General features: G+C 40.4%; 1 protein-coding gene across 1 annotated transcript in view; it reads right to left on the bottom strand.

The window, feature by feature from the left end:
* Nucleotides 1-26,415, bottom strand: part of LOC122639552 (protein DNA-DAMAGE INDUCIBLE 1) — a 34,476-nt gene extending 8,061 nt beyond the window's left edge. The window contains exons 1-10 of the mRNA XM_043832422.1: nt 26,273-26,415; nt 26,052-26,084; nt 25,835-25,965; nt 11,959-12,067; nt 9,332-9,448; nt 9,033-9,098; nt 8,205-8,267; nt 8,037-8,081; nt 7,112-7,173; nt 371-464 (exon numbers count right to left, since the gene is read on the bottom strand). Coding sequence (XP_043688357.1) covers nt 371-464; nt 7,112-7,173; nt 8,037-8,081; nt 8,205-8,267; nt 9,033-9,098; nt 9,332-9,448; nt 11,959-12,067; nt 25,835-25,965; nt 26,052-26,084; nt 26,273-26,338 — 786 coding nt within the window. The 5' untranslated portion in view covers nt 26,339-26,415. The remainder of the gene's footprint in view (nt 1-370; nt 465-7,111; nt 7,174-8,036; nt 8,082-8,204; nt 8,268-9,032; nt 9,099-9,331; nt 9,449-11,958; nt 12,068-25,834; nt 25,966-26,051; nt 26,085-26,272) is intronic.
* Nucleotides 26,416-26,795: the final 380 nt, after the last annotated feature.

The following is a 26,795-nucleotide window of genomic DNA, read 5'->3' as shown; positions in this document are numbered from 1 at the left end:
GGATTCATCTACTGATCCGAGAAATCAGATTTCAGTGTGCTGCAAGGTTCAACCATTCGTGATAAGCACTCGAATAAGGTATTGGTCAGCTCCTATATAATTCCTAAATCAATCTCTATTAATTTTTTTTATAAGCAATGCAACAAATTCCAAAATCAATCTCTTATGATTTTCTTATCTGTTTATTGTCTCTGTTGCCCATTTACTCTCCTTATTCGGTCCTTTGTAATAGCAGTCGAAGAATTCCTAAACTCCTTATTTGGAAATTAGGATACTAGTGCACTGCGTTGTAGAGAGAGAGAGAGCACCCTCTAAAGGGCAATAAGTAGCACAGGGATGGTTAGACTTAAGGTCTAGAAAGAAGGATTACCTTGATTGGTGCGACATGTATCCGACCCAGTATCTCCGACTGGCCAACCCCATGAGCAATGCCCTTATAACGTTGATCTAAAAGTCTTAGCAATCTGAGAAAGAAAAAGGAGATCAACCAAAAAGCAGCATGCAAGGCAAACATTTCAATGTAATAATAACGCCAAACATGAGGCACGAATCTCTGTCATTTAAAATAACAATTAGATTTAAATTTCAGTTCCATTTCAAACCAGCTTAGATCTTAAGGTCAGGTCCAATTTTAATTAAGGTTATGCACAAGTTATGTAGGGATAAACTAAGACTAATCTAAAAAATCCAAATCCAATGCGAATCAAATCATTATTCACAGACCGTATCAAAAATTTTGGATTAGATATGAATCCAACCTATGGATTCATTATGATTTGAATCATGTTTGGATTTGTAAGCGAAAAATAAGATCTGAACTTGGATATCTCTTGACACGCGTCCAACCCATATCTATAACCACCTTTTTTTTGTTTGGGGGGGGGGGTGTGTAAGAAGAACCACTTTTGATGTGGAACAAAACTAAAACACACGTCTACGAGGAAAAAATGGGGTGTGTTTTTTGGTGGAAATGTGGATGTGGTTATGAGGACTTCAACAAGGCACTGGATGAATTTAACAGTTTGACAACAATGAAGATGATTTTATTTTACTTTCCCTTTTGTCATTTTTGGGTCATTATATAATTGAAGTCTACGGATTAAGAAGCAAGGATTCTAAATACATGTTTATTTTTTAATTTAAAATTTCTTGAATGGTTTATGGACTTCTGTCACATGTGCACAGAGTGATCATCATGTATGAATGCATAGTTGTCAAGGCGGTGGAGGGGTGCCTAAGAGGTTAGGCGACAAGGCGCCCGATTAGGGTTTGCCTAGGCGATTAAGTTCAACTATGAAACGGTAAATAGAAAGCAAGTTGGCACACAAGTTAGGCACTTAGGCACATGTAAAACAGAGAAGGGAACGGCAGAGGCAGATGCAGGGGTGGACAGTCAAATCTGAGAAGTATCAGTAGGCTCAGTGAGATGTGCCTGATGGCGAGTGGAACTCTATTTCCCAACACAACCCTCTCCTTTAAGACGATCATGTAGCTTCCAACATGTCTCTCAGGTATGTCGGGTTTTTGTTGCAATAGTCACATTAGATTGGTTCTCTGGTACTGGTAGGTGCCTTAGGAGCAAAAGGCTCCCCATTGGCAGGTATAGAAACCAGAGCTGAGCAAGGTGGTGCAACTGATGACATCATAATAGAACGGCGGCGATCTTCATGTTGAAGTAAGTTATATGCCTGGAGAAGGGTGGGAAATTTGGCCTTGCCAAGAATCTGAACTTGAATCTGGTCATACTCTGGATTGAGGCCAGTAAGAAAACCGTGGACCCGTTCCATTTCGCACTGTTTTTGAAAAGTAGCGGCATCAAAAGTACATGCCATGGGAACAGGATGATAAAAATCCAGTTGTTGCCAGAGAGCATTCAGAGCAGCATAATAGGAAGTAAGAGACAAATCCTTCTTAGTACTTTAGTAGTCTTGCGAACCTAACGACGGGCACATAGATTTGAACATAGTTACTAGTGTGAGCATATGTGTGCTGTATTGCATCCCATAACTCCTTTGTAGAATTCTTAAGAATGAAATTGGCACTGATATGAGGATCCATGGAATTGAGGAGGAATTACATAATCAATGCATCATTAGCTAGCCATGTAGTTTTGGCAGTGCCTTCCGTCGGTGTAGGGATGTCACCCATCAGGTACCTCGAAAAATGATTCCACGAATGGTCATCAGACATGCCATTAACCAAGCAAGGTAATAGACCCATTCAATTCTGTTGGTCCCAGTTGGAGGGATGGGTAATGGCCATGAGTCCCAAAACGACTCACGTCACTACATCCCAAGGAGTCGATAGTACCATTACTCTGCCATAGAGTCAGAATCTCAAACAACCTGATAGGTGTTGAAAGTATATGGAAGAAAATAAAGAGAGGTAGCGACTCAGTGAGGGGCTAACATATCATAGAAGAAGAAGTAGCTCAAGGGCACAGGAGACCATTAAGGGCCAGCAGTAACCCGGCGGATGAAGACTGAGTGGCTTGAACAGAAGGTAGGTAGAGGCCTGGTTGCCTTAACAATCGAAGGGCGGGGGCCTAGAGGCTTGGCGGACCTTGGCAAGGGCTTCGAGAGGTCAGGCAGACAAGGCAGCAAGGGCTTAGAGGCCTAACAGACAGCAGCAAGGGCCTCAAGAGGCCTGGTGGACAAGCAGCAGGGGCATCAGGAGGCCTGGTAGACATGCGGGAAGGGCCGCAGGAGGCCAGACAGAAAAGGCACGGGGGGCCAGCGAACACATAAAGAGGCGACAAGGCCAGGCCATAGTTGTCGCATCGTCACGGCAATCCAAGTCGGTGGAGGGGTGTCTAATTGATATGTCGACAAGTCACCTGCCATAGCGTTGACATGGCGATCATGGCGACCATGTTTTATTTTCCCTATTTTTAATGTCATTTAGTATGCTATAATATATACCCTATAACCTCAAAAATCAACATGAAAGTGTACTACTCTGGTTTAATTCATGAAAGTGTAATATCCATTAGTGTTGCTTTACCAAACAAAAAAATTTGTTCTCTCCGTCTGTGTCTGTGAGTTAGTGGTGGTGGACTACTGGCTGTAATAAATCCCTCCCCCCTTCTCTGTCTCTCCCTCTGTCTCTGTGTGTGTGGCTTTGTGCAAGGGAAGAAGAAAGAAAGAAAAAAAAAACCCTCTCTCTGTGACTATGTGCAAGCCTGCAAGGCAACAAGAAGAAAGAAAATATATATATATATATATATACCTACCAGTGACTGTGTGCAAGCCTACAAGGCAAGAAGAAGAAAAAAGAAAAATTAAACCCCTCTCTGTCGACTGTCTCTCTCTATCTCACGACTCTCTCCCTATCTGTCTCTCTCTGCGTGTGTGTGTGGTCTCGACTATGAGAGTGGCCTTGGCCTCTCAAGAAAGAAAAAAAAAACCCTCTCTGTGACAGTGTGCAAGCCTGCAAGGCAACAAGAAGAAGAAAAAAAAAAAAAAAACTACCAGTGACTGTGTGCAAGCCTACAAGGCAAGAAGAAAAAAAAAACCCCTCTCTATTGACTGTCTCTCTCGCTGCATGTGTATGCATGAGTGAATGAGAGTGGTGGTGGTGAGTGGTGTGACAACAGTCAAGTGTGACATACTTGTACAAGAAAGAAAAAAAAACAGTCAGCGGGACTGAGAATAGTCGTCGGAGGATTGGGAGGAGAAGAAGAAGAACCAAATAAAAAAAATAATAAACAAAAAGGCAATTTACTTACCTGCTTGAAGAGGTTGTCGTAGCCGAGAGTCGCTGAAGAGGGGTTTGAAGAACTGCGTCGCCGTCGCCGTCGCCGTCGAAGTGTTGAGCCGAAGAAGACTCTGTTTTCGATTTCTATTTTTCCCAATTTAGTGAGTTAGGGTATAGTATATTAATATTTAGTGCTTTTTTATGTTAATGTGTATTGCAGGTGTAACTTGAAAAGTTACACCTCCAATACACATTAAGGAAAAAGCATTAACTCTTAAATGGTTACAAAAAAATATATTGTTAAAAACTTAAGTTTTATAATCTGAAACATGAATATCGTCCGATATGGCCATATGTCATGGTATGGCATCCATGGCGACACCATGGAGGCCTTATCGGTCGGCATTCTTGACTCACCCATATCGTTGGTCGATATGCACCCATCTCCACCGATATGACGCCATGACAACTATGGGCCTGGCAGGTTCATGGTTGGAGCATCAAGAGCCTAGGGGCCTCGCGGGTAAGCGGCAGGATCTGGAGAGCTCGTGGCGGCAAAGAGAGAGGCATGGGGCCTTGCAGATGAGCCAAGTGAGAGGGCCTAGGAGCCAGGACAGGGGACGGAATGGGTCAGCGAGTCCATCGTGAAGGCCTAAGAGGCCTGGCGGTGATTGGTGGCAATGGACGACGAGTGGCGGTGATGGTGGTGGTGCAACATGCATCGGTTAGTGATGGTCAGCGGTGATGTTAGAGTCACACGTGGTGCGACATGCGTTGGCGCATGTTCAATCAACCATCTTTGACTAGGGAGGTCGGAGCCTAGAGAACTTGTGGTGGTAACCCTACTGGCAGCGGATTAAACAAAAGCAAAAAAAAAAAAAAAAAAAAATCTTTTTCTAGGGATTTGGGCTCTAATACCAAATTGAATATCAGAATGATTTGGCTTGTCTATAGATGACAGAGGCCACTTTATTTATAAAAGAGAAAGGAAAAACAAATAAGGTATGCTAGGTGGAGATGACTCGGCTCCACCCTAGCACACACGAGATACATTGAACCTAGACACATTAACACTAGGTGCCTTGGTAATGCAAGCCTAGTTTAAATCTGGGCCAGGTTTTAGAATAGGTTTGGATTGAGCCTCAGTTTTTGGATTTTATAATTGTAATGGACTGCATTATAAAACCCAAAAATGGGGGTTAAAGGAGTGCATGAAAATTATTATTTTATTAATAGATCCATGTCTAGAGTCCAAGTTTATCTTAACTATACAAGAGTCCTAATGTTAGTTATTTTGGGTTAGTAAGAGTTCATTAATTTTGATTGTTTATTTAGTGTAAGAGAGTGTTAAGAATCTTTTGTGTTTCAATATATAAACAACCCCCCCCCCCACACACACACACAAAATTTATAGTTTTTAATGGAATGAATTGATTTGGCTTGGGTGTTTGGAGAGTATTATCTCTCCTCCCCATGCTAGCCCTCTCCCTTCTTTTCCCTCTCTTCTCTTTCCTATTTCTCCCATTTGTTTTCCCTTCTCGGATGAACTGGTTCTCTCTCTCATCCCTCAGTTACTCTCTCATTACTTCTTTCTTATTTTTTAATTTCTCCTCTCATATTTCTCTTTTTATTTACTTCCCTAATTTCTCTCTCTTGCGTGGCTGTCTTATCTCTCTTGTGTTTAGTTTGCTTTAAATTTCAGATCCACTTTTTCAGGAAAGCTGATCTCTTTTCCTCTCTCCCTCCCACCACAACCTACTTCTTTCCTATTTTATCTTTTCCAAATTTCAAATTGATACCCCTACTCCGCTACCATCGACTCTATTCCATCTCATCAAATTCAAAGATTAGATTATTTTATCACTGATTTTTTATCTGGAAAATCAAATCAGATCTGATAGTTATTTGCTTAAGATCTGACCATTAAGATCAGATATGACCTAAATCTAGCCATCAGATCGGGGTCTCTTCCATCCCATAATTGAGCCCATTACTTGCAGGCCAATCAGATCCGTCGGATCTGATCGATCCTGCATCACTTGGTGCCTGAGTGGGTGCTACTAGTTGATCAAAACATGGTTTTTTGGTGTAAAATACTTAATTTTTTCTTCTAAAACCTATAATTTTAAAGAGGCTTATTTAAATAAAGAATTCATTTCCTTTACTTATAAATATAAGCAGATGATGTATAATTCAAAAAATTATTTCCTTTTAACTTATTATACGGAAATAATATTCACTCCTAGAAGAAGATGCAGTGTCTTCTTCCTCTACTCGAGGCCTCGGATAATGGAAGCAAATGCCGGAAGATGGATCAGATGCCAGACAGGAAGCTAGAACAGGTAGGTACCATAGTTGTCACGGCGTCACGGCGATCCAAGTCGGTGGAGGGGTGTCACGTCAATATATCGACATGGCGAGCATGTCGACCATGTTTTATTTTTTATTTTCTCTATTTTTAATGTTTTAATAGATGTATACTCAAGCCATGTTTTATTTTTTCTCTATTGTTTCTCAAGTTTTAAGAAGAAAATTCAGAAATCGAAGAAGAAATCGAAGAGAGAAAGAAGAAATCGAAAGAAATCGAAGAGGGAAAGAAGACAGGAAGAAGAAATCGAAGAGGGAAAGAAGAAATCGAAGACGGAAAGAAGAAATCGAAGAAGGAAGAAGAAATCGAAGACAAGAAGAAGAAATCGAAGAGGGAAAGAGAGACAGGAAGAAGAAATCAAAGAGGGACGCCATGGCGTAGGTCGCCATGCAACCTTCTCCAGCGCCAGGACGCCATGGCGACGCCATGACAACTATGGTAGGTACTATTCCCCCCCTCTTCCTCTGCTTCTTCCTTCTCTTCTTCTTCCACTTTCTTCTCGCAGTGGCAGTGGCAGTTGCTGCTGCTGCATCTGTTGCAGCAGCATCAGCGGCTGCAGCAGTCTTCTGCTTCTTAATCTTCTTTGTATTCTGCTGCTGCTACTGCAGACACCAATGGTGGCAATGGCTGCTGTTTTTTCCTACTTCTTCTATCCTTCCCAGCCCCTTTCCCCTTTTTCTGGTCTAGGCACCATGACCAACATGGCAACCGTTGACCCCTCGCTGCCTAGGCGTCACCTTGGCAACTATGTCATCTACTATTAAGGACCAAAATTTTAAGGCTTTTTTGATGTCCCAAGAAGACATCTTTCAGAACTTGCAGTTCTTGGACCCAGGTTTTTTTTTTTTTTTTTTTTTGAGGTTCCCAGTTCAAGAATCATGATATAAGCAATATTAATGAGATGATTATCACAGTAACAGATCATATGCCTCCAATTAATCAAACTTTATTTGGAAATGCATATATATTGTAGTGCAAGATGCACAGCAGCCCAGAGCAAGAGAACCTTGAGTAGAAAGTTGAAAGTTCAAACACGAAAGAACATACCCACAGCGCTCAGCACAAGATTTGGATATTATTGTTGACTGCGCTCCACTATCAACAAATGCCTGGAATAAGAGGAAGCAGAACTATAATTACAAATCGTTCTTGTTATGTGTTGTTAAACAATGCAAAGGGTCATGACCTTCATCTTCACCACCAACTTGCCATGTGGCAACACTTAGGGTCCATGTGATAGAGAACTCAACATCCATCTCATTAATCATGTTTCAACTATAAACAAGAGGAGGGCCATAAAAGTGAATCCAAAGAGACAGAACATTACAGAAATGCCACTGGCTTCCAGCACCATGAAATGAAACTCCTATAAATTTATAAAACTTTAAACTCAATGTTAAACAATTCCTTTTATTTTTCAGTTTGAAATTTGACCTATGAGATGGTTGTGGGATTCTCTGTCACATGGACCAAACATCGTCTTGTCCACGTGCGCCGGCAAGAGAGCATGAGTTGGTGACAAGGACAAGTCCATTAACCTTTGTAATGTTTTAGATTCTTCTCTTAGTAGCAAGGAGATTAGAGAAAAACCCATGAATGAGAAAAAAATGTCCAAAATTATTAAGACAAGGTTATGTCATCAAGTCATGACAAATTTGGTAGAGTCCAAATTTTAAAGTTGACCTTTTGAAGTTTGCATGACAAAAATTCAATTGAATCAACCAAATCAAAATATATATCATACATTCGGATGTTCCAAAGTGGACAAGGAACACTTGTCAAAACAGAAAGACACCACACAAAGGAAATGCTGAAATAATCTCATAAATGGAATTACACAACCAAATAGAAACACAAAAGACTGTAAGCCTTTAGCACTCCTTCATCATCTAAACAATATTTGGAGGTAACCAGAAAAGAACAATGAGATCAACATTGCTGACAAGCATTGGTTATCATAACTTCTTACTACCTTCAAAGGCACGCCATTGACTTCCATGTCTACATACAACATTACCTGAAAAATCACATGAGAAAATATGAAGTCAAGCGTAGATTATATATATATATATATATAGAGAGAGAGAGAGAGAGAAAAGAAAAATCACAGTACATGTGTATGATAACATATAAGACATACCACTCTTGCAAAAGCTTCAGGGTTGTGTTCCAGTGCTGCTGCCCAGTTCTCATCAATTCCTTTCTGCAATCCAGTAAATGAGACTCAAATATATATATATATAAAGACCAAAAGCATAAGTTGATAGACGAACTTTCAATAATCCCCTGAAGCTATAAGGGCTGAAAGAAGAGAAGTGTAAGAAATCAAACTTCAATATCAAATGATTATTATTGCTTGCTGGATAAAGTTTATTTAATGATTACTTAAAATATCAACAGCTGGTTTCCATTTTCCAGGACCATAACAGGATTCTCCGTACCCACTGGTACTCTGACTATGAGGCACAAGTACTGACAAGTCCAGACCTACTGCATCCCTAGTCATCAATCCAAAACATCAACATTTAGGCCATCCCAGTGATTGAACAAAGTTTCCAAGTTCCCTCCAATCAACCATGCCTGGAGCCAACACTTTAGATGGGCCTTAACAACTAACAAATATCAAATTTAGGATCTGAGGTTTTGCTTTTCCCCTTTTAAGGGTTGCTCTCTTTTATCACATACTGTCGGTGTTTTAATTATACTATTGGTAAGCATACATCAATTACCAGAGGTCCCGCTGTATTTTAAAGGTCCATACTTATGGATTTTAAGAAGGGCTAATAAAGAAATCTGGAAGGTTTTATACCGAGTTTGGGATGAAGAGAAACATCACAGGAAAACTGAATTAGTGATATCTGTATCAGAATTATCTTCACAATTTCTCAGTTCCCAGTCCTTGCCTATTCAAAACCTCTCAAAATATTTATCCCATAACAAAACAAAACCACAAGAAGAAGGAACTGACCTGGCGGATGGCAGCTTCAATTTTCTTCTGTGATTCCACATCAAAGGGATCTGCATACAGAAGTGCCTAAAGAACACAAACCCAATATGTAGAATCAGTTATTTTGTCTAACAAATGTATTATATTAAAATGACAAGACTAAGGTAACAAAACTGATCAACAGAACTTCAGACTTTGCTAAATATTTTTTTATATATAATCTGAGCTACAATTTCAAGAGACAAAAACATGATAACACACATAATGAACTCATTAAGAAAGAAATTATCAATCAGTAGAGAGAGAGAGATGATTCTCACAAGCTCCTCTTCTTGCCTACGCCTTAATTCAGACCTTTGATGATGACGCTCACGCAACAGGTCCTGAAGCCTATTGAGATCATTTCCAAGTACTAATTGCGCAAATTCAGGATCTGTCTGCAGGTTCAAAAACCATCAATGATGCCAAGAAACTCATCAGTCATAACAAAAAGAAAATTCATGACAACAAAAAATTGAAAAGAAAAAGGAAATAGAAAAATGAAAAGTCATAATTCCAACATAAAGCAAGTATAAGCATTAGAATACAATTAACTTAATTCATGCAAACATCTAGGATGAAAAATAGCCATTCCTTTACTTTTGAACAGCAAGAAACTCATTATTACCTTCAATTGAAATAAGGTAACAGCAGCAATAAAGTTAATAATAAAGGTGGTGTTGCCGATGACTAGAAGAAAAATATATGCTAATTGACTATGACCTTTACAGCGGTGAAGCGGTTGAGATAGGGGATATTGTAGACTGTGCTCAGGCAAAAGAAGATCTTATGGCATCAAATTGCAGCAACTCTGGGTAAAGAGACTAATTACCACGCCTCCTGTTAAGAAGGAAGTTTGCGCCATCCCCTAAATTCTGGACATAAAAATATCCCCACACATTATCTAATTAAGTCTGTGTCTTAACTTTAGAGATAAGGACACTATAAATTATCTCCCTTTCTTCTTCCTGAAAACAACCAAATCAGAGACAACACATAAAGGATCAAGAAATAAAACTTCTGCATTTCTAAGACCATTGCTCTAACCCTCTTCACCACATCTACCACAATCATCACTTGCATCCTCGAGCAATTCGCCCGTGGATGTCACAACCACCTCCAGTGCCCTGCCTGGTTACCTCACATGCTATTCTGATCTCAAATAGAATCCAGCCAAGAGGGGTGTGACTTACAAGAAAGTAAACCTCTTTCTTTCCATAAGTTTTTGTCGTTACTAATTTAAAATAAGAAGAAAAATTTAAAGAACAAAGCATGGAGCACAGTTATCAACTCAGTTCACATACAACTGGTAAAAGTTGAACATGTAAAATTATGCATTATACATCAACAATACCCAATCACGGTATTTTCAAAGAGAAATTTGTAGCAGCTCCCCCCCCCCCCCCCAAAAAAAAAAATATCCATATTAGTCTCAAGACAAGACAACTAAATGGCCAAAAATCTTTAAGGATTGTTCCTCCGATTAGAATCTTGAAGATTGACCTTGATGGGTAACCTTCCAAAGAAAATTCTTGAGCAGCTTCACTCATCTTTGAAAATATAAGGCTCAAGATAATTACATGTCCATCCCGAAATAATCTAATAGAAAGAAAGAACTTAACTAAGACATTGGGCTCTTAATACCTTACAAAATCAAACTATAATTAGTAATTAAATATTCTCCCCAAAGATAAAGTTTTATATTACAAATACCACATTTTGTTGACAAAAATGACATATAAGTCCAAGTAACAAAGAAAATTAAGGAAACTCCCTTATTAATTGAGACCTCAACTTTTCCCTCTGCCTCTAAATGGATTCCCAATCATGGTTTTAGATCAGCTGAGTCAACAACGGATCACTACAGTCCAATGCCAAGCTGACTCAGCAATACCCAGAACTTGGTTTTATAAGTCCTGGGTACCCCCATGCTGCTCCTAAACTCAGCTGATCCAGCAAGTATCGACCAGGTTACTAAGGATTGGCCATGGGCAATATGAGTCCGAAGTCTAAGTGCTAAATCCTTGTTCCCAAAGGCTCTCCTAATTACCATAAGATGAATGGGAAGGACCTTTTATATAAAAGCTATAACAGCATACAAGGAATGTGTGTTCCCCTCGATCTCCATAATGGTTGCACATTAGGCCACACCTCAACAAGGTTCACTAATGCCCAGAGAGAGATCTGTAAATTCTAGAGAGGCACTAAACATAACTCATTGTCATTTGAAAACAACTTTAGAAGCGATCACCATACTTCTAAAGCCCTTCATAGCTTTCTTGTCTCTCCATTTGACGAACAAGACAAGTTTGGCATGAATCTTATGGATACATACTTTCAAGCACATGTATCTAAAACTGCTAGCCCTTCTCTTATTAATAGCAGAATTCAGAAAATGGACTTGATATCTCAGGGATACAAGATTGTATCAAAATCAATACTGGAGAAACTAACTTACACATTGGATGCATATCGATAGCATTAAACTCATACAAGCTACAATGTGGCCCTACAAGGCTTCTTGCAACATGCTCAAGAATTACTGCTGATCAACTAGCTAATGATAATGATTCCGCATAAATTGCAAGTTTAGAATACTATTTATAAATCTTAGTCATTGGTAGATTTCATTCTCATTTTAATGCTACCATTGTTTTACTAAATTTTGGGAAGCCCTTAAACAGTTGACAACATCAACCTATAAAAATTAAAAAATATAAGACAGAGAACAAGATAAAAGACACGAGTGATTTATAAGAATGTTTGCATGAAAGCAGCATTGGAATCTTGACTCACTTCACACAATGAGGGATTCAAAAGAATGGAAATAATGATAAAAAACGCGGCGGGGGGGGGGGGGGAGTTTCCAGATCAGAAGACGTTCACAAGGCTGAGCGACCCAATTTACCTGAAGCAATTGAGTCATCATATTAGAATCACGCCGAACATGCTGCTGGAAGGCTCCAGGATTGACAGCAGATCCATCTGGGTTAAAGCTCAAATCATTGGTAGATGCACTGACATAATTTCAAGAAAATAATAGTCAGCAAGCTGGCACAGGATTAGATTTTAGTAGACCCACTTCAAGTTCAAGCCCATGCAAGAGAACTAGAGGATTTTTTTCTTGGGAGCGTGGGTTCAGCTGTGGCCTGTTGGATTGAGTACACATGGAGAATCATATCTGAACCTTTAAATGGACATCAAGTATGCATCATTATATTGAAAAGGGATACCAGTCACAAATAGGCACCTAAACAGTAAACAATGATGCAATACCGCATCATAAATACCGAGGCAACTACGCATGCACCAAGGCTGTCATTTTGACAACACGAGCCCATCCACCCAATAAAATGTTTGCATATGCTATTTTATTGTGGTTTACTTGATGAGACGTATATGAATCATAGTTATCTGTTAAACCATCATTCAACTTGATAATAAATGAATTAATAAGTGATGAGGACATCACGCGGGGATTTAGGATGACATCAGAGGACATGCAGACACACACAGCCACACATCACTTCATGATGTCTAGATGTCCCTTTTTAACTTGTGTGGACTGTGGATGCATATTTTATTTTATTTGTATTGTATGAACGGCGTATTCCTTTAAAGCTTAAAGAAAAATGTTATGGGACTGTCATAAGACCAGCTATGATGAATGGTGCAGAATGTTGGGCACTTAAGAAGCGTCAAATAGATAAACTAAATGTAGCAAAGATGAGGATGTTGAGATGGATGTGTGGCAAAACTAAGAAGGATAAGGTAAAAAAATGACCATATTAGAGCTGAATTGGGAGTAGCTCCGATATAAGATAAGCTACTAGAAAGTCGTTTGAGGTGTTATGGCCACATGCAACGGAGGTCTTGGGATGCTCAAGTACAGAGGAGTGAATTGATTCAGATTGAAGGAACTAAAAGAGCTAGGGAAAGGTCTAAATTAACCATAGCAGAAGTGGTGAGGAAAGACATGCATATCTTAATACTTGTATCATATATGATTTCGAAAAGAGCTGATTGGAAAGAATTGGAGTTAGGCCTTCCGAGTACATCTATCAGAGAGTTAGGCCGAAATAGAGTATTGATTATTATATCTAAAAAATGAGGCTACAACTTCTCCATATCCATCCGGTAATCCCGACCTCTCTATCCACAACCGACCCATCTCCTTGAAGCCGGGTAGACTGATCGATTGAATTCTTTCATGGTTGCGACCTTCCTAGTACATCTATCAGAGAGTTAGGCCTTCCGAGTACATCTATCAGGGAGTTTGTCGCATGGGTTTTGCATGTCAGAGGTGCATCAGCACACTTCGGTAGAGACAAGACGATTCTCATGGTAGACGACGGGTTCTTTTGCCATAATCTGAAACGAAATGTGGAAAAGATAATCAAATATTGTCACACTTGCCAGATGGATAAACAGAAGAGGCAAAATACTGGTTTGTATAAACCAGTGCCCGTACCACATGCACTGTGGCAAGATTTTGTTGTATTATTATCTTATAGATGCACTTTGGGTCAAAGCACTTGTTTCAAAAAAGCACTTTTTCAAGTGTGTGTCAAAGTTTCAAAATTGTGTTTTGTTTCATTCCCTCCTTTTTTTGTTTCCCTCCTCTATTTTGTTTGAAATTGGTTGTACTCTCTTGTGTGCAAGAGGCTAGAATTGAGCTCAAGAATAGTCCCACATTGGTTGTGGGAGAGTTACTTGAGGGGTATATATATAGGATTGTTTCCTTAAGGTGTGAGCCTTTTGGAGAGGAAGACACCCTACTCTCTAGTGTGTGGGGGGTCCTTGGGGTGCTTTTGAATCGCGCGCGCGCCGAGCCGAGCCGAGCCGGGCCGGGGCCGAGGTCGGGGTCGGGGTCGGGGTGTGGGTGTGGGTGTGGGTGTGGACAATACCTTATAGGAGTTTTAATGTTTTGTTTAAAACTCGATTTGGTTCATCTATACGGTTGAACCACACTTGTCTTATTCGTACATATATATGAATAGTTACACCCCCTCCTGTACGTGGAGGTATACATACGGTCACACCTCCCATGTAAGGGTTACACCTGTATCGTATATCACCTGTATTCATACGGATGTATCCCTTCATGAAAGGGTACTCGATTATATATATACACCATGTCATGCTTGTTTTTATATAGAAAACAGAGACGTATTGTCCCCGCAACAGATCCGTTCAAACAGACAGGAGCATCGTATTTTTGTTTAAGTAATAAGAGGGTTGTATAGCCGTTTGATATCCCTGGTACTCGTATTAGGTTCTGCAACCTATACGTGATGTAGCCTAGGTGAAATAAATCTCACTTAGGACCAGGTTCTGTTTTAGGGTTGGCCGAATGGGCAGTTTAGGGTAACTAGGGCAAAATTAGGGTTAGGAATGGGAGATTGAGTTAGGGTTTTATTGGGTAATGGTCTGCAGAATTTTAGGAGTCTATTAGAATAGGTTTTAATGAGGTTTGAATAAGAAATAGAAATTCAGAAATATTAGGGTTAGGGTTTTGGGTTTTCAGATTTAGGATCTAAGCTGAAACTAGGGTTTAGGAGCAGATTTAGGGGCTGGGCTTTAGGTCGAGTTTTCCTAGCGGGAGGGTGGTTCGGCTGGACTTTGGTGGGGTTTTGATGGCTGGTTAGGTCTAGGCAGATCTTAGGGTTTCTGGGTTTTTATGTTGAGGGAGGGATTTAGGGTTTGTAGTGGATAGGTGAGGCTGCAACTGAGATCGAGTGGGAGGGTTACTGTGATGGACCTGTGGTTAGGTTTTGAGTGTAATCTGATGAGGGAATAGGGCTGTGATGAATGTAGATGAAGCTAGGGTTTGGGGAAGTCGATTAGGTTAGATGGAAGTAAGAAGAAGAGATGATAAAGTTGCAGGAACTTGTAACTCTTACTGGAATTGCAGAATTTCAGCAGCAACAACCTTGAAGAACTTGAAGGAAGAAGAAGACGAACCTCCCGATCTGCAAGATGCAAGGAGTCGCCGGATTACTCCAGCCCTAGCCCTTGATATTACTCACAAGGGGTCTTGATATGACACACAAGACAGGGAAGCAGCGGCGATCATGGCGGCAAAGCAAGAAAGAAACAAAATTTCAAACATAATAGGTGGGGAGCCTCCCACGATTCTACTATTTATAATAATAAAGGGGGCCTAAAGGCCTTACAAATAATCAATCTAAAGCAATCCTAATCAGATTAGGAGTTGGGATTCCTAATCTGAATCCTAATTATAAAACATAGAATAGACTTATACTCTAAATAGGAGTATAAGTGTAAACAACTAAAACAAATAAAATAAAATACTAATCCCTCTAAAATCATGGAGGGGAACTAAGAAGATAAACCATGAAAAGACTGTTTTAACCCTAGGCTAAAAGAACAAACAAATAAAAAGGCTCCAACGAAAAATCAAAGAACAGCCAAATTAATCATGGTTTCGCTTCACGCATCAACTCTCCCGACTTAGAAACATTCATCTCCGATGAATGGGTGAAATCCATGCAACGCTCGGCAACTTGGGGTGAGCTTGTTGACTTCATGAATGGGAGTCCACGTACCATGCTTGTGTGAAGAAACTCGTCCACGAACCTTGTGATGAGGAGGAGGAAGTAACAAGTGGGCAGCAGCTTCAACACTTCCCCGGCAGTCTTTGAAGTTATAACGATTGGGAATATGGTCTTCAAGTCGTGGGGCCTTCTCTTCGAAGAACCAAGGGGGCATCACAAAATCAATGTGTTCAACCTCCAAAAGGTCTTCAATATTTATAACCTTCTCATTCAGCCCCACCTCTTCAAGAACAGCAACTTGCTTGATACTGTCTCCCGTGAAATGTTCCCAATTACCTTGTCACAATCAACCACATCATCCATGAGAACTGGAGCAATTGAATGGACACCTTGAGCACCACCATCTAGATCTTCAAGGTGACGGTCTAAGTCTTCATCACTATCGGGGGTAGTGCATATATGCCATGCTCATCGTGCTCTTGAGAGGTTTCCTCTGCCTTGGCAGCCACATTAACGTGTCTATGCTTTTGTGGGCAATCTTTGGCATAGTGCCCAAGTTCATTGCAATGGAAACACTTGTGGGGTTCATTGCTGTCCATGGGAGCTTTACCTTTATAATCAGCACGTGGAGGACGGGAAGAACTACCAGTGGAGTAGCTTGATCGAGTAGGACCAGCGGTAGAATTTCCGGTTCGATTGTGACTAGTGGTAGTAGACTTGAATGCTGAAAAAGTTTTGGCAAGTACCCTCGGTGGAAGAATCAAATCCTCTATTCCCAACCAATAATTCTTCACCTTCAATGCCTTCTCAAAACAATCCTTGACGTCCGGAACATCCACAACGCCAATAGCCCCGAGGATGTCGATCTCAATCCCAACCGGAATCAGGACAACATCCGAGTAGCACTTTCTATTGTGTCGGTGCGAGATGAGAGAGAGTCAAACTTTTGCATGTACTCGGATACGATCATGTTCCCTTGACGAAGGGAGTTGAATTGATCTTACATCCGAGCGGTGTAGTGTCTTGGTAAGTACTTCTCTTTCAAATCATACTTCATATCCTCCCGGTTGGTAGGTGCTTTACCTTCACGTTCCATGTCCCGCTCCGCCTTGCGCCACCATTCTCGAGCGAAACCAATTAGTTTAGTGCGTGCGTCTCATCTTTCGGTCTTCAGCAAATCATACCACAAAGTAGTCATCTAGGGCAGCAAGCCGGTCATAGAATTTTTGTGGATCACCATGCCCATCATACTCTTTCAATTCTAGCTTGACCTTCATGTGTATTGAGCCGCGGTTAGTAGCTTCATCTCCAGTGAAGTAGGACCTCAAATATTCCTCAAAGTTAGGTCTTGAGGTGCTTGATGGTTCTGTCCCTGTCTTCTCTGTAGTCATCTCGTCATACCTACGTCGATCCCTGTAGTCTCGGTCATGTCTAGACTGATCTCTTGTGGTCCCCGTGACGTGGGATGACTTCTATGATATTCATCCCTTCCCGAGTTCCATGTACTTGAGAATGAACTTGGAATCTGTCTTCCTCTACATATAGAGGGTTGCTTACAAGAGGCACAGCTTGCCTTTGTTCTATTGTTGTCATTCGATCACCAAGAACTTGCTGGTCTGTTGAGATCTTCGCAGCATAGCCATGATTGAAGCAAGGGAATCGAGTTGGGGTGGTCGTGTGGGATCCATAGCAGGGCTGCCATGTTCAGCCATGGCTCGATACCAATTTGATGTAGCCTAGGTGAAATAAATCTCACTTAGGACCAGGTTCTGTTTTAGGGTTGGCCGAATGGGCAGTTTAGGGTAACTAGGGCAAAATTAGGGTTAGGAATGGGAGATTTAGTTAGGGTTTTATTGGGTAATGGTCTGCAGAATTTTAGGAGTCTATTAGAATAGGTTTTAATGAGGTTTGAATAAGAAATAGAAATTCAGAAATATTAGGGTTAGGGTTTTGGGTTTTCAGATTTAGGATCTAAGCTGAAACTAGGGTTTAGGAGCAGATTTAGGGGCTGGGCTTTAGGTCGAGTTTTCCTAGCAGGGAGGGGTGGTTCGGCTGGACTTTGGTGGGGTTTTGATGGCTGGTTAGGTCTAGGCAGATCTTAGGGTTTCTGGGTTTTTATGTTGAGGGAGGGATTTAGGGTTTGTAGTGGATAGGTGAGGCTGCAACTGAGATCGAGTGGGAGGGTTACTGTGATGGACCTGTGGTTAGGTTTTGAGTGTAATCTGATGAGGGAATAGGGCTGTGATGAATGTAGATGAAGCTAGGGTTTGGGGAAGTCGATTAGGTTAGATGGAAGTAAGAAGAAGAGATGATAAAGTTGCAGGAACTTGTAACTCTTACTGGAATTGCAGAATTTCAGCAGCAGCAACCTTGAAGAACTTGAAGGAAGAAAAAGACGAACCTCCCGATCTGCAAGATGCAAGGAGTCGCGGATTACTCCAGCCCTAGCCCTTGATATTACTCACAAGGGGTCTTGATATGACACACAAGACAGGGAAGCAGCAGCAGTCATGGCGGCAGCAACAAGAAGAAACAAAATTTCAAACATAATAGGTGGGGAGCCTCCCACGATTCTACTATTTATAATAATAAAGGGGGCCTAAAGGCCTTACAAATAATCAATCTAAAGCAATCCTAATCAGATTAGGAGTTGGGATTCCTAATCTGAATCCTAATTATAAAACATAGAATAGACTTATACTCTAAATAGGAGTATAAGTGTAAACAACTAAAACAAATAAAATAAAATACTAATCCCTCTAAAATCATGGAGGGGAACTAAGAAGATAAACCATGAAAAAGACTGTTTTAACCCTAGGCTAAAAGAACAAACAAATAAAAAGGCTCCAACGAAAAATCAAAGAACAGCCAAATTAATCATGGTTTCGGCTTCTGCATCAATACGTTTAGGAGTTGTATTTATCTTGGAGGGTAAGGTGCAAGGTCAACCCCGTTGCAGAAGAGGGGGCATCTAAATCCTTAAGGAAAGTATCTTACAGATACGACTCAACTCGATTGTCCGTGCTTCTTCCTTTCTCGTTCGTTTCACTCTCAAGCGGTGTGCGATAACGGTATTTCTCTATTTCTGTATATCTGCTTTGTCTTACAGTATATGCCTAATATAACAATCTTAAGGATGTAAACATTATTTGGCTTATTTTCTGTGTAAGACTATGGCTGGGAATAATACTGTGGATACTACTGCTACTGTGGACCTTCCCCCTACTGCTGCCGCTGCCCAAAATACTGCTGCTACCATACAACCAAGTATGGAGAAACTGAGAATAGTCTCAGAGTTTGATAAGATAGCACAGTTCACCGGGCAGAATTTTAAACGGTGGAAGCAGATGATGCTATTTGCATTAACGCAAATAGGGGTGGCGTTTTCATTGACTGATCCCAAGCCTCCGGACAGTGAGGATATTGATCTTGATATGAAGAGGCTTGCTTGGATCGAAGCAGACTTTCAATGCAAGAACAGGATTCTGAATGCTCTATCGAATGAATTGTATAATGTTTACAATTCCTTTGATCATGCCTACATGATTTGGAATGCTTTGGTCAACAAATATACTCTGGAAGATCTTGGCTTAAAGAAGTATGTGGTGTCAAATTTTACGAACTTCCGGATGATGAAGGTGAAACCATCTCTTCTCAAGTAGACAAATTCCAGGTTATGGTTGGGAATTTGGCTAAAGAAAACATGATTTTACCAGATCTGTTTGTCACGAGTTCTTTAATTGATAAACTACTGACTCTTGGAAGGATTTCAAAACTACAATGAAACACAAGAGGAAGGACTGGTCTTTTGATCGGTGGTAGTTCGCATCAAAATAGAGGAACGGAACCGCATTAAAGACAAAGGTGAAAAGCCCATTGGATACATTCGATCCAATGCCCATCCGTGGAAACAGAGAAGAAACCAAATCTTAAGAGGAAAGGCAATCCTGCCTTGAAAAGTTCAAACTCAAAGAGGAAGAAAGGAAATTGCTTCATGTGCGGCAAGCCGGTCACTTCAAGAAAGACTACGGGAACAAGAAGAAGGTTTTGCCGATAAGGCAAAAGTCAATCTTCTTCAAGAGGAAGTCTTTGCAGCAATGATAACAAGTATTTTTGGTTGAAAAACCAAATGACTGGATAATAGACACGGGTGCTGCGAGGCACATCCGTGGGGACCGAAACTCTTTTTGAGTTATTCTATTTTAGATGATAAGGTCTATATGGGCAACTCTGGTCCAACCAAGGTTATCGGCAAAGGGAAAATTACTTTGAAGCTCTCTTCAGAAAGACACTTGTTTTGGACAATGTGTCTGCATGTGCCGAAATAAGACGCAATCTTATTTCAGGGCAGCTTCTCAACAAGGCAGGAATGAAGTTACTTTTTGAGTCGACAAGCTTGTAGTTCCGAAAAATGATGTATTTGTGGGCAAGGGGTATCTTAGCGATGGTTTATTTGTACTAAGTGTTTCGAGATAATAAAAAGAAAAGCCTAGTGCTTCTTCCGCTTACTTTATTGATTATTATGATTTATGGCATGGTAGATTAGGTCATCAGAATGCATCTTATATTTCTTATATGCATAAGAAAGGCTTAATAGACAATCATATTAAGCAACCATTGACAAAGTGCCCCACATGTGTGGAGGCAAAATTCACTAAAAGACCACATAGGTCAATGGAACGACAAAGTGGCCTTCTTGATTTGGTGCATAGTGATCTTTGTGACTATAAGTCACTTGAATCTAGAGGAGGTAAAAAATATGTTGTTACATTCATAGATGACCACTCTAGATTTACCATGGTTTACCTTCTTAAGTCCAAGGATGAAGCAAGTAATGCTTTTATATCCTATAAGGCGAGGTGGAAAATCAATTAGGGAGGAAAGTGAAAAGGCTTAGAACCGATAGAGTGCTCGAATACTCTAATCTTTCTCGCTTTGTGAGGACCATGGTATTATTCATGAGACCACCGCCCCTTATCAACCTCGAGTCTAATGGGGTGGCAGAAGGAAGAATCGAACATTGAAGGAAATGATGAATTCAATGCTCATAAGCTCAGGGTTACCCCTAGACATGTGGGGATGCCATGTTATCGGCATGTTATATTTTAAATAGAGTTCCGCACAAGAAAACCGGATTGTTACCCTTTGAATTATGGTATGGAAGAAAACCTACCATAAAGCATTTAAGGGTATGGGGTTGTCTAGCCAAAGTGGCTATACGGAACCAAAGAAAAGGAAACTAGGACCAAAGACATGTGATTGTGTTTTGTTGGATATGCAGCTCACAAGATCGCATATCGATTTATGGTTATTAAAACCATAGATGATGTGTTTGATTTAAAATGATATCATTGAGTCAAGGGATGCGAATTCTTTGAGAATGTATTTCCTCTTAAGTCTAACCTATTAGAAAGGAAGGTTGATAGTAGTGTATCATCTTTTGGCCAAGAAGTGTCAAAGAATATTGAACCTATATCTAGTGATTCAAGTCAATTACGGAAGAGTAAAAGGCAAAAGAAAGCTACTTTTTCGGATGGTGATTGGGTTGTCTATCTTTTAGACAATGATCCTTTATCGTATAAAGAAGCGGTGACATCTTTAGATGCCGTGTTTTGGAAAGAGGCCATCAAAAGTGAACTAGATTCCATTTTAGCCAATCACACATGGATATTAGTTGACTTACCTAAAGGTTCCAAAGTGTTGGACACTAAGTGAATATTTCGAAAGAAATTGAAACCATACTAAAGAAGTATGGTTATAATGATTTATCATCGGTTAAAACACCTTTGGACATTAATTGTTTTTTACAAAAGAATTTGGGGAACTGTCTCCCAAAAGAAATACTCACAAATCATTGGTTCGATTACATATCTAATGAACTGCACTGCACCAAATATCGCTTTAGCGGTTGGGAAATTGAGTCAATACACTCATAATCCAAGTATAGAGCATTGGCATGCTATGACAAGATTATTGCGATATTTAAAGGAACGATAGCCTATGGCCTTCACTCTGATGGAAGACCAGCCGTGTTAGAGGGCTATTGTGATGCTAATTGGATTTCGGATACCAAGGAAACATTAGCAACTAGTGGATATGTTTTCACACTAGGGGAGCGATTTCGTGGAAATCGGTAAAGCAATCTCGTGGTACAGATCCACCATGGAAGCTGAGTTTATAGCTTTGGAAAAGGCGGAACCGAAGCGAGTGGCTCGAACTTTGATGGCGGATATTCCATTGTGGCCAAAACCATTGCCTTCGATATCACTTCATTGTGATAATCAAGCGGCAATTGCTAAAGCTAAGAATAAAATGTACAATGGAAAGAAGCGCCACATCCGCCTAAGACATAATTTTGTACGAAGATATTAATGAAGGAACAATAGCTATTGATTTTGTGAAATCAAAGCAACTTAGTGATGTTTTCACAAAACCGTTGCCTACAAAAATAATTCATGATTCATCTAAGGGAATGAGCTTAAGGCTCGTGACATAGGTCATGTGATGGACACCCAACCTATGTGAAGAGGTAAATTCTAATTAGGTTCAAAGGGTACAAACGAAGTCACTTGGATGACCTGTCTAGTACTACTACATTTTTTTGCTCATTCTAGGTAGATAGGAAAAGTAGTACCACCACAAAGGAAGGAGGATGAGTCTTATAGACTCTTAATCTAGTCGGATCTCATGTAAAGTGGGGGTGTGTTAACTGTGGTGCACACTATGGACTGACCTAAATAGATGTAGGAGGTGAGGCCGCCACCGATGAGAATTTTATAGGCGAATTCTCTAAACATCTATGAGACCAGGATAGGGGACAAGGCCGCTTAAAAAATGTCCATCTTTATAAAAGGGATATCACAAACGGTCGACTAGTAGGATGTGGTGGTGAACTAGTCGGCTACACCGATGAGGAAAGGTTCAAGAAGTCCGACTTCACCGTACTGTGGCGTAGTTCATCGGACCTAGTGTAGGTTCAAGTCCCTCAAGACACCCGCAACGATGTGTCCTACTATGTCTAATATACTTATCACTCGATATGTATCACTATTTTGAAACTTGTGGGGGAATTGTTGTATTATTATCTTATAGATGCACTTTGGGTCAAAGCACTTGTTTCAAAAAAGCACTTTTCAAGTGTGTGTCAAAGTTTTAAAATTGTGTTTTGTTTCATTCCCTCCTTTTTTTGTTTCCCTCCTCTATTTTGTTTGAAATTGGTTGTACTCTCTTGTGTGCAAGAGGCTAGAATTGAGCTCAAGAATAGTCCCACATTGGTTGTGGGAGAGTTACTTGAGGGGTATATATATAGGATTGTTTCCTTAAGGTGTGAGCCTTTTGGAGAGGAAGACACCCTACTCTCTAGTGTGTGGGGGGTCCTTGGGGTGCTTTTGAATCGCGCGCGCCGAGCCGAGCCGGGCCGGGCCGGGCCGGGGCCGAGGCCGAGGTCGAGGTCGGGGTCGGGGTGTGGGTGTGGGTGTGGACAAAACCTTATAGGAGTTTTAATGTTTTGTTTAAAACTCGATTTGGTTCATCTATACGGTTGAACCACACTTGTCTATTCGTACATATATATGAATAGTTACACCCTCCCTCGTACGTGAGGTATACATACGGTCACACCTCCCATGTAAGGGTTACACCCCGCACGTATATCACCTGTATTCATACGGATGTATCCCTTCATGAAAGGGTACTCCAAGATTATATATATACACCATGTCATGCCTGTTTTTATATAGAAAACAGAGCGTATTGTCCCCGCATAAATTGCCCAAATGGCTGATGACAATCGTATTTTTGTTTAAGTAATAAGAGGGTTGTATAGCCGTTTGATATCCACTGGTACTCGTATTAGGTTCGCAACCTATACGTTTAGGAGTTGTATTTATCTTGGAGGGTAAGGTGTAAGGTCAACCCCGTTGCAGAAGAGGGGGCATCTAAATCCTTAAGGAAAGTATCTTACAGATACGACTCAACTCGATTGTCCGTGCTTCTTCCTTTCTGGTTCGTTTCACTCTGCAACTGGTGTGCGATAACAGGTATTTCTCTATTTCTGTATATCTGCTTTGTCTTACAGTATATGCCTAATATAACAGATTTGAGTATGGATTTCATGTTGGGACTGCCTAGAAAGTTAGAGGACATGACTCTGTTTTTGTTGTTGAAAACCATTTATTTTAAAATGGCACACTTCATACCATGTTCCAAGACATATGATGCTTCACATGTAGCCAAGCTATTCCTTAGGGAAGATGTTAGGCTACATGGTTTACTCAGAACCATGGTGCTCAATAGATACATTCAATTTGTGAGTTCTTTTTGGAAAATGTTGAGAACAAAGCTGCAATTTCCATTTGTTTTTCATCCCCAAACAGATGACCAAACTGAGGTGGTCAACCGCCGTCTTGGGAATTTGTTGCATTGTCTAGTGGGTGATCATGTCCAGACCGAGGTGGTCAACCACCGTCTTGGGGATTTGTTGCATTGTCTAGTGGATGATCATGTCTCAAGTTGGGATTTGATCGAATACATGATATGTAACTTTGGCAGCTCTGAGTCGGATAATGAAGTGGTGAATATTGAGGAGAAGGAGATCATGCAAAGTGACCACTTTAGATATCTGGGATCAATCGTTAACAAGAAAGGTGACATAGATGACGATGTTGCCCAAAGGATTAAAATAGGATCGATGATATGGAGAGGCTCGACCGGAATACTGTGTGATCGGCGCATCCCTTTAAATCTTAAAGGAAAATTTTATAGGACTATCATTAGACCAGCCATGATGTACGGGTCGGAAAGTTGGGCTGTGAAGAAGTTCCATATAAATAAACTTGGGACTTGCAGAGATGAGGATGTTGAGATGGATGAGTGGGAAAACTAGGAAGGATAAAGTAAGGAATGATCATGTTAGAGCTGGGTTGGGAGTACCTCCGATACATGATAACTTAGAGAGAGCCGATTGAGGTGGTATGGTCATGTTCAATAGAGGCCTTCAAGGGCCCCAGCCCGTAAGAGCGATATGATCCTGATTGAGGGAATCAAAAGAACCAGGGGCAGGCCTAAGATAACCTTAGGAGAAGTGGCGAAGAAAGACATACTTAGCTTAGGCCTTACTCCTAATATGACCTCAAATAGAGTTGATTGGAGATCAAAGATCCATGTGGTCGAACCCATTTAGTTGGACTTTGTGATTGTGATGCTGTTTTGTATTCACACCTCTTCGAGACCTAGAACAGAATGTTGGGCAGTTAAGAAGCAGTACGCAGCTAAGCAGGGTGGACGCCCTAGAGTTTGTGTCGATGTTGTATGTTCCCCCCGCTTTTTACTTCTTTAATTTTATTCTATCGACACCCTTGTAGTTGTATCCATGTTGTTCCCCCCCCCCCCCTTTTTTTACTACTTTATTTTTTGTATATTGTCTCTTATTGGATCCATGTAGCCGACCCCATTAAGTTGGGATAAGGCTTGGTTGCTGTTTTGTTGTAGAGAACAGACCATTGAACGACTATCTAATGATAATGTTCACCATGCAACCAAAAAATACAATTCTCTGCATTTAAGACAGGTTGATCTGGGGTTCCATAACTGTGTGGCCAATAGGGTCAGTTATCTATCCACAAAACTTGAATAATGGTATACAAATTGTCAGCTAAGCCACGACTAGAAAAAACTGAGGCGGGTATGTGCACCATGACTAGAAAACACTTAGGTAGAGGTAGCATCTGTTGGTCTTTAATTTTTAATGGAGGATAAAGAATAGATGCAAATGAAACAGAAAATAAGCAACAGAATAAAGTCTCCTCTCTCTTTGTGCTCTAACCTTCATTAGTAAATACACATTTGATTGTGTGATATGACTTATTTCCTCAATTCCTTTCACCCGACTAATTTGAAGAGCATTAATGAAATTTCAACATCATATCCCCAGGAATCAACTATAATGTGAATTTAAAGTTCAACAATCAATTATGAAAACCATAATTCAGCAAATTAAGGAATGATGGCAGTTTTTACCTTCCTGAAAGTACTTAAATAGAAAATTATCACATAAGTCATGAACAATATGTTTTAACCCGAGTGTTCTGCCTTTAAAATAGAGAAAAAATGTCCATATACACTACGGCAGACGCTAGTTGACATCAAATTTTGAAATTTTACCACACATTAAGTTACCATCTGTTCTAAATGTTATCCTATGAGTAGGGTCGCCACAACTCGAAATACATATGCAGTTAGAAAGCAAGTGAATCGCATAAGTTATACCTGGATGAGGAAGCACGTGAGACCATCATCACTAAATCTCCATCTCTAATACCAAGGGCGCTTAGTCGATCAGAATTCCTTATCTCATTTCCATTGAATAGCAACTGCTGCTGTTGGAGAGGAACACGCATCTGCACATATAAAAAGCAAATCTTGGTTTAGGGAGATACACACAACACACAGACAGCGGGGGAAAATAGGAATTGTTTCGTTTCACCTCCACTTCAAGCAGCGCTTTCACGTTCTCTACCTGTTACAGATAATCACACCAAAAGAATATTAAAATCAAAATGAATGAAGATAAAGATCTCCCACCCCAAAAGGCCAAACAAAGTACTTCAACTGGGAATTGATTCATGCAACTGGAATCGAAAAATGGATGTGCGGTAGCAACAGCACAAAATTAATTAGGGTTTATAAATAAAAAACTGAGATTACAAGTTCATCTGGATCGACGTCTAATGTGATGAACTGTTCGTCCGCGGACATTACAGTAATCTTCATCTTCTCGGATTGAATGGTATCAGGTCAGGTCAGGTCGAGTCTTCACTCTTCAGATTCGTTCGAAATCGCAGCTCAACGAAATTAGAATCTTCCGCCTTTCTCCGCAAGTCATTCAGTTTTGTTGACTTCTTTATCCAAGCATATATAAGGGCATAAAAGTAAATGTACAATGCACGCCTCCAAATTCCTGTGACATCACGGTCCAATCAGATAAAATAACTTCTGTAATGTTACAAACCAATCACATGTCAGCTAAAATGCTTGCTATGCCCATAATCTGGGCCCCAGTTCCCCTGTAACGGGTTTAGAGTTTAGACCATGGTTTTAAAAAACCGTATTGGATCGGTCTACCCGCATCGGTGTCGGGCTGCCCGATTCCTTATTGGTGGAACAGTTTTAATTGTGGTAAATTTGTTTTAAAAAATAACTTTTAATTTAATTAAAGGGTACAAGTGTA

Source organism: Telopea speciosissima, chromosome 9 (genome assembly GCF_018873765.1).
Source record: "Telopea speciosissima isolate NSW1024214 ecotype Mountain lineage chromosome 9, Tspe_v1, whole genome shotgun sequence".
Lineage (NCBI taxonomy): Eukaryota > Viridiplantae > Streptophyta > Magnoliopsida > Proteales > Proteaceae > Telopea > Telopea speciosissima.
The sequence above is the reverse complement of the archived record's forward strand: the minus strand, read 5'-3'. Positions and strand labels throughout refer to the sequence as shown.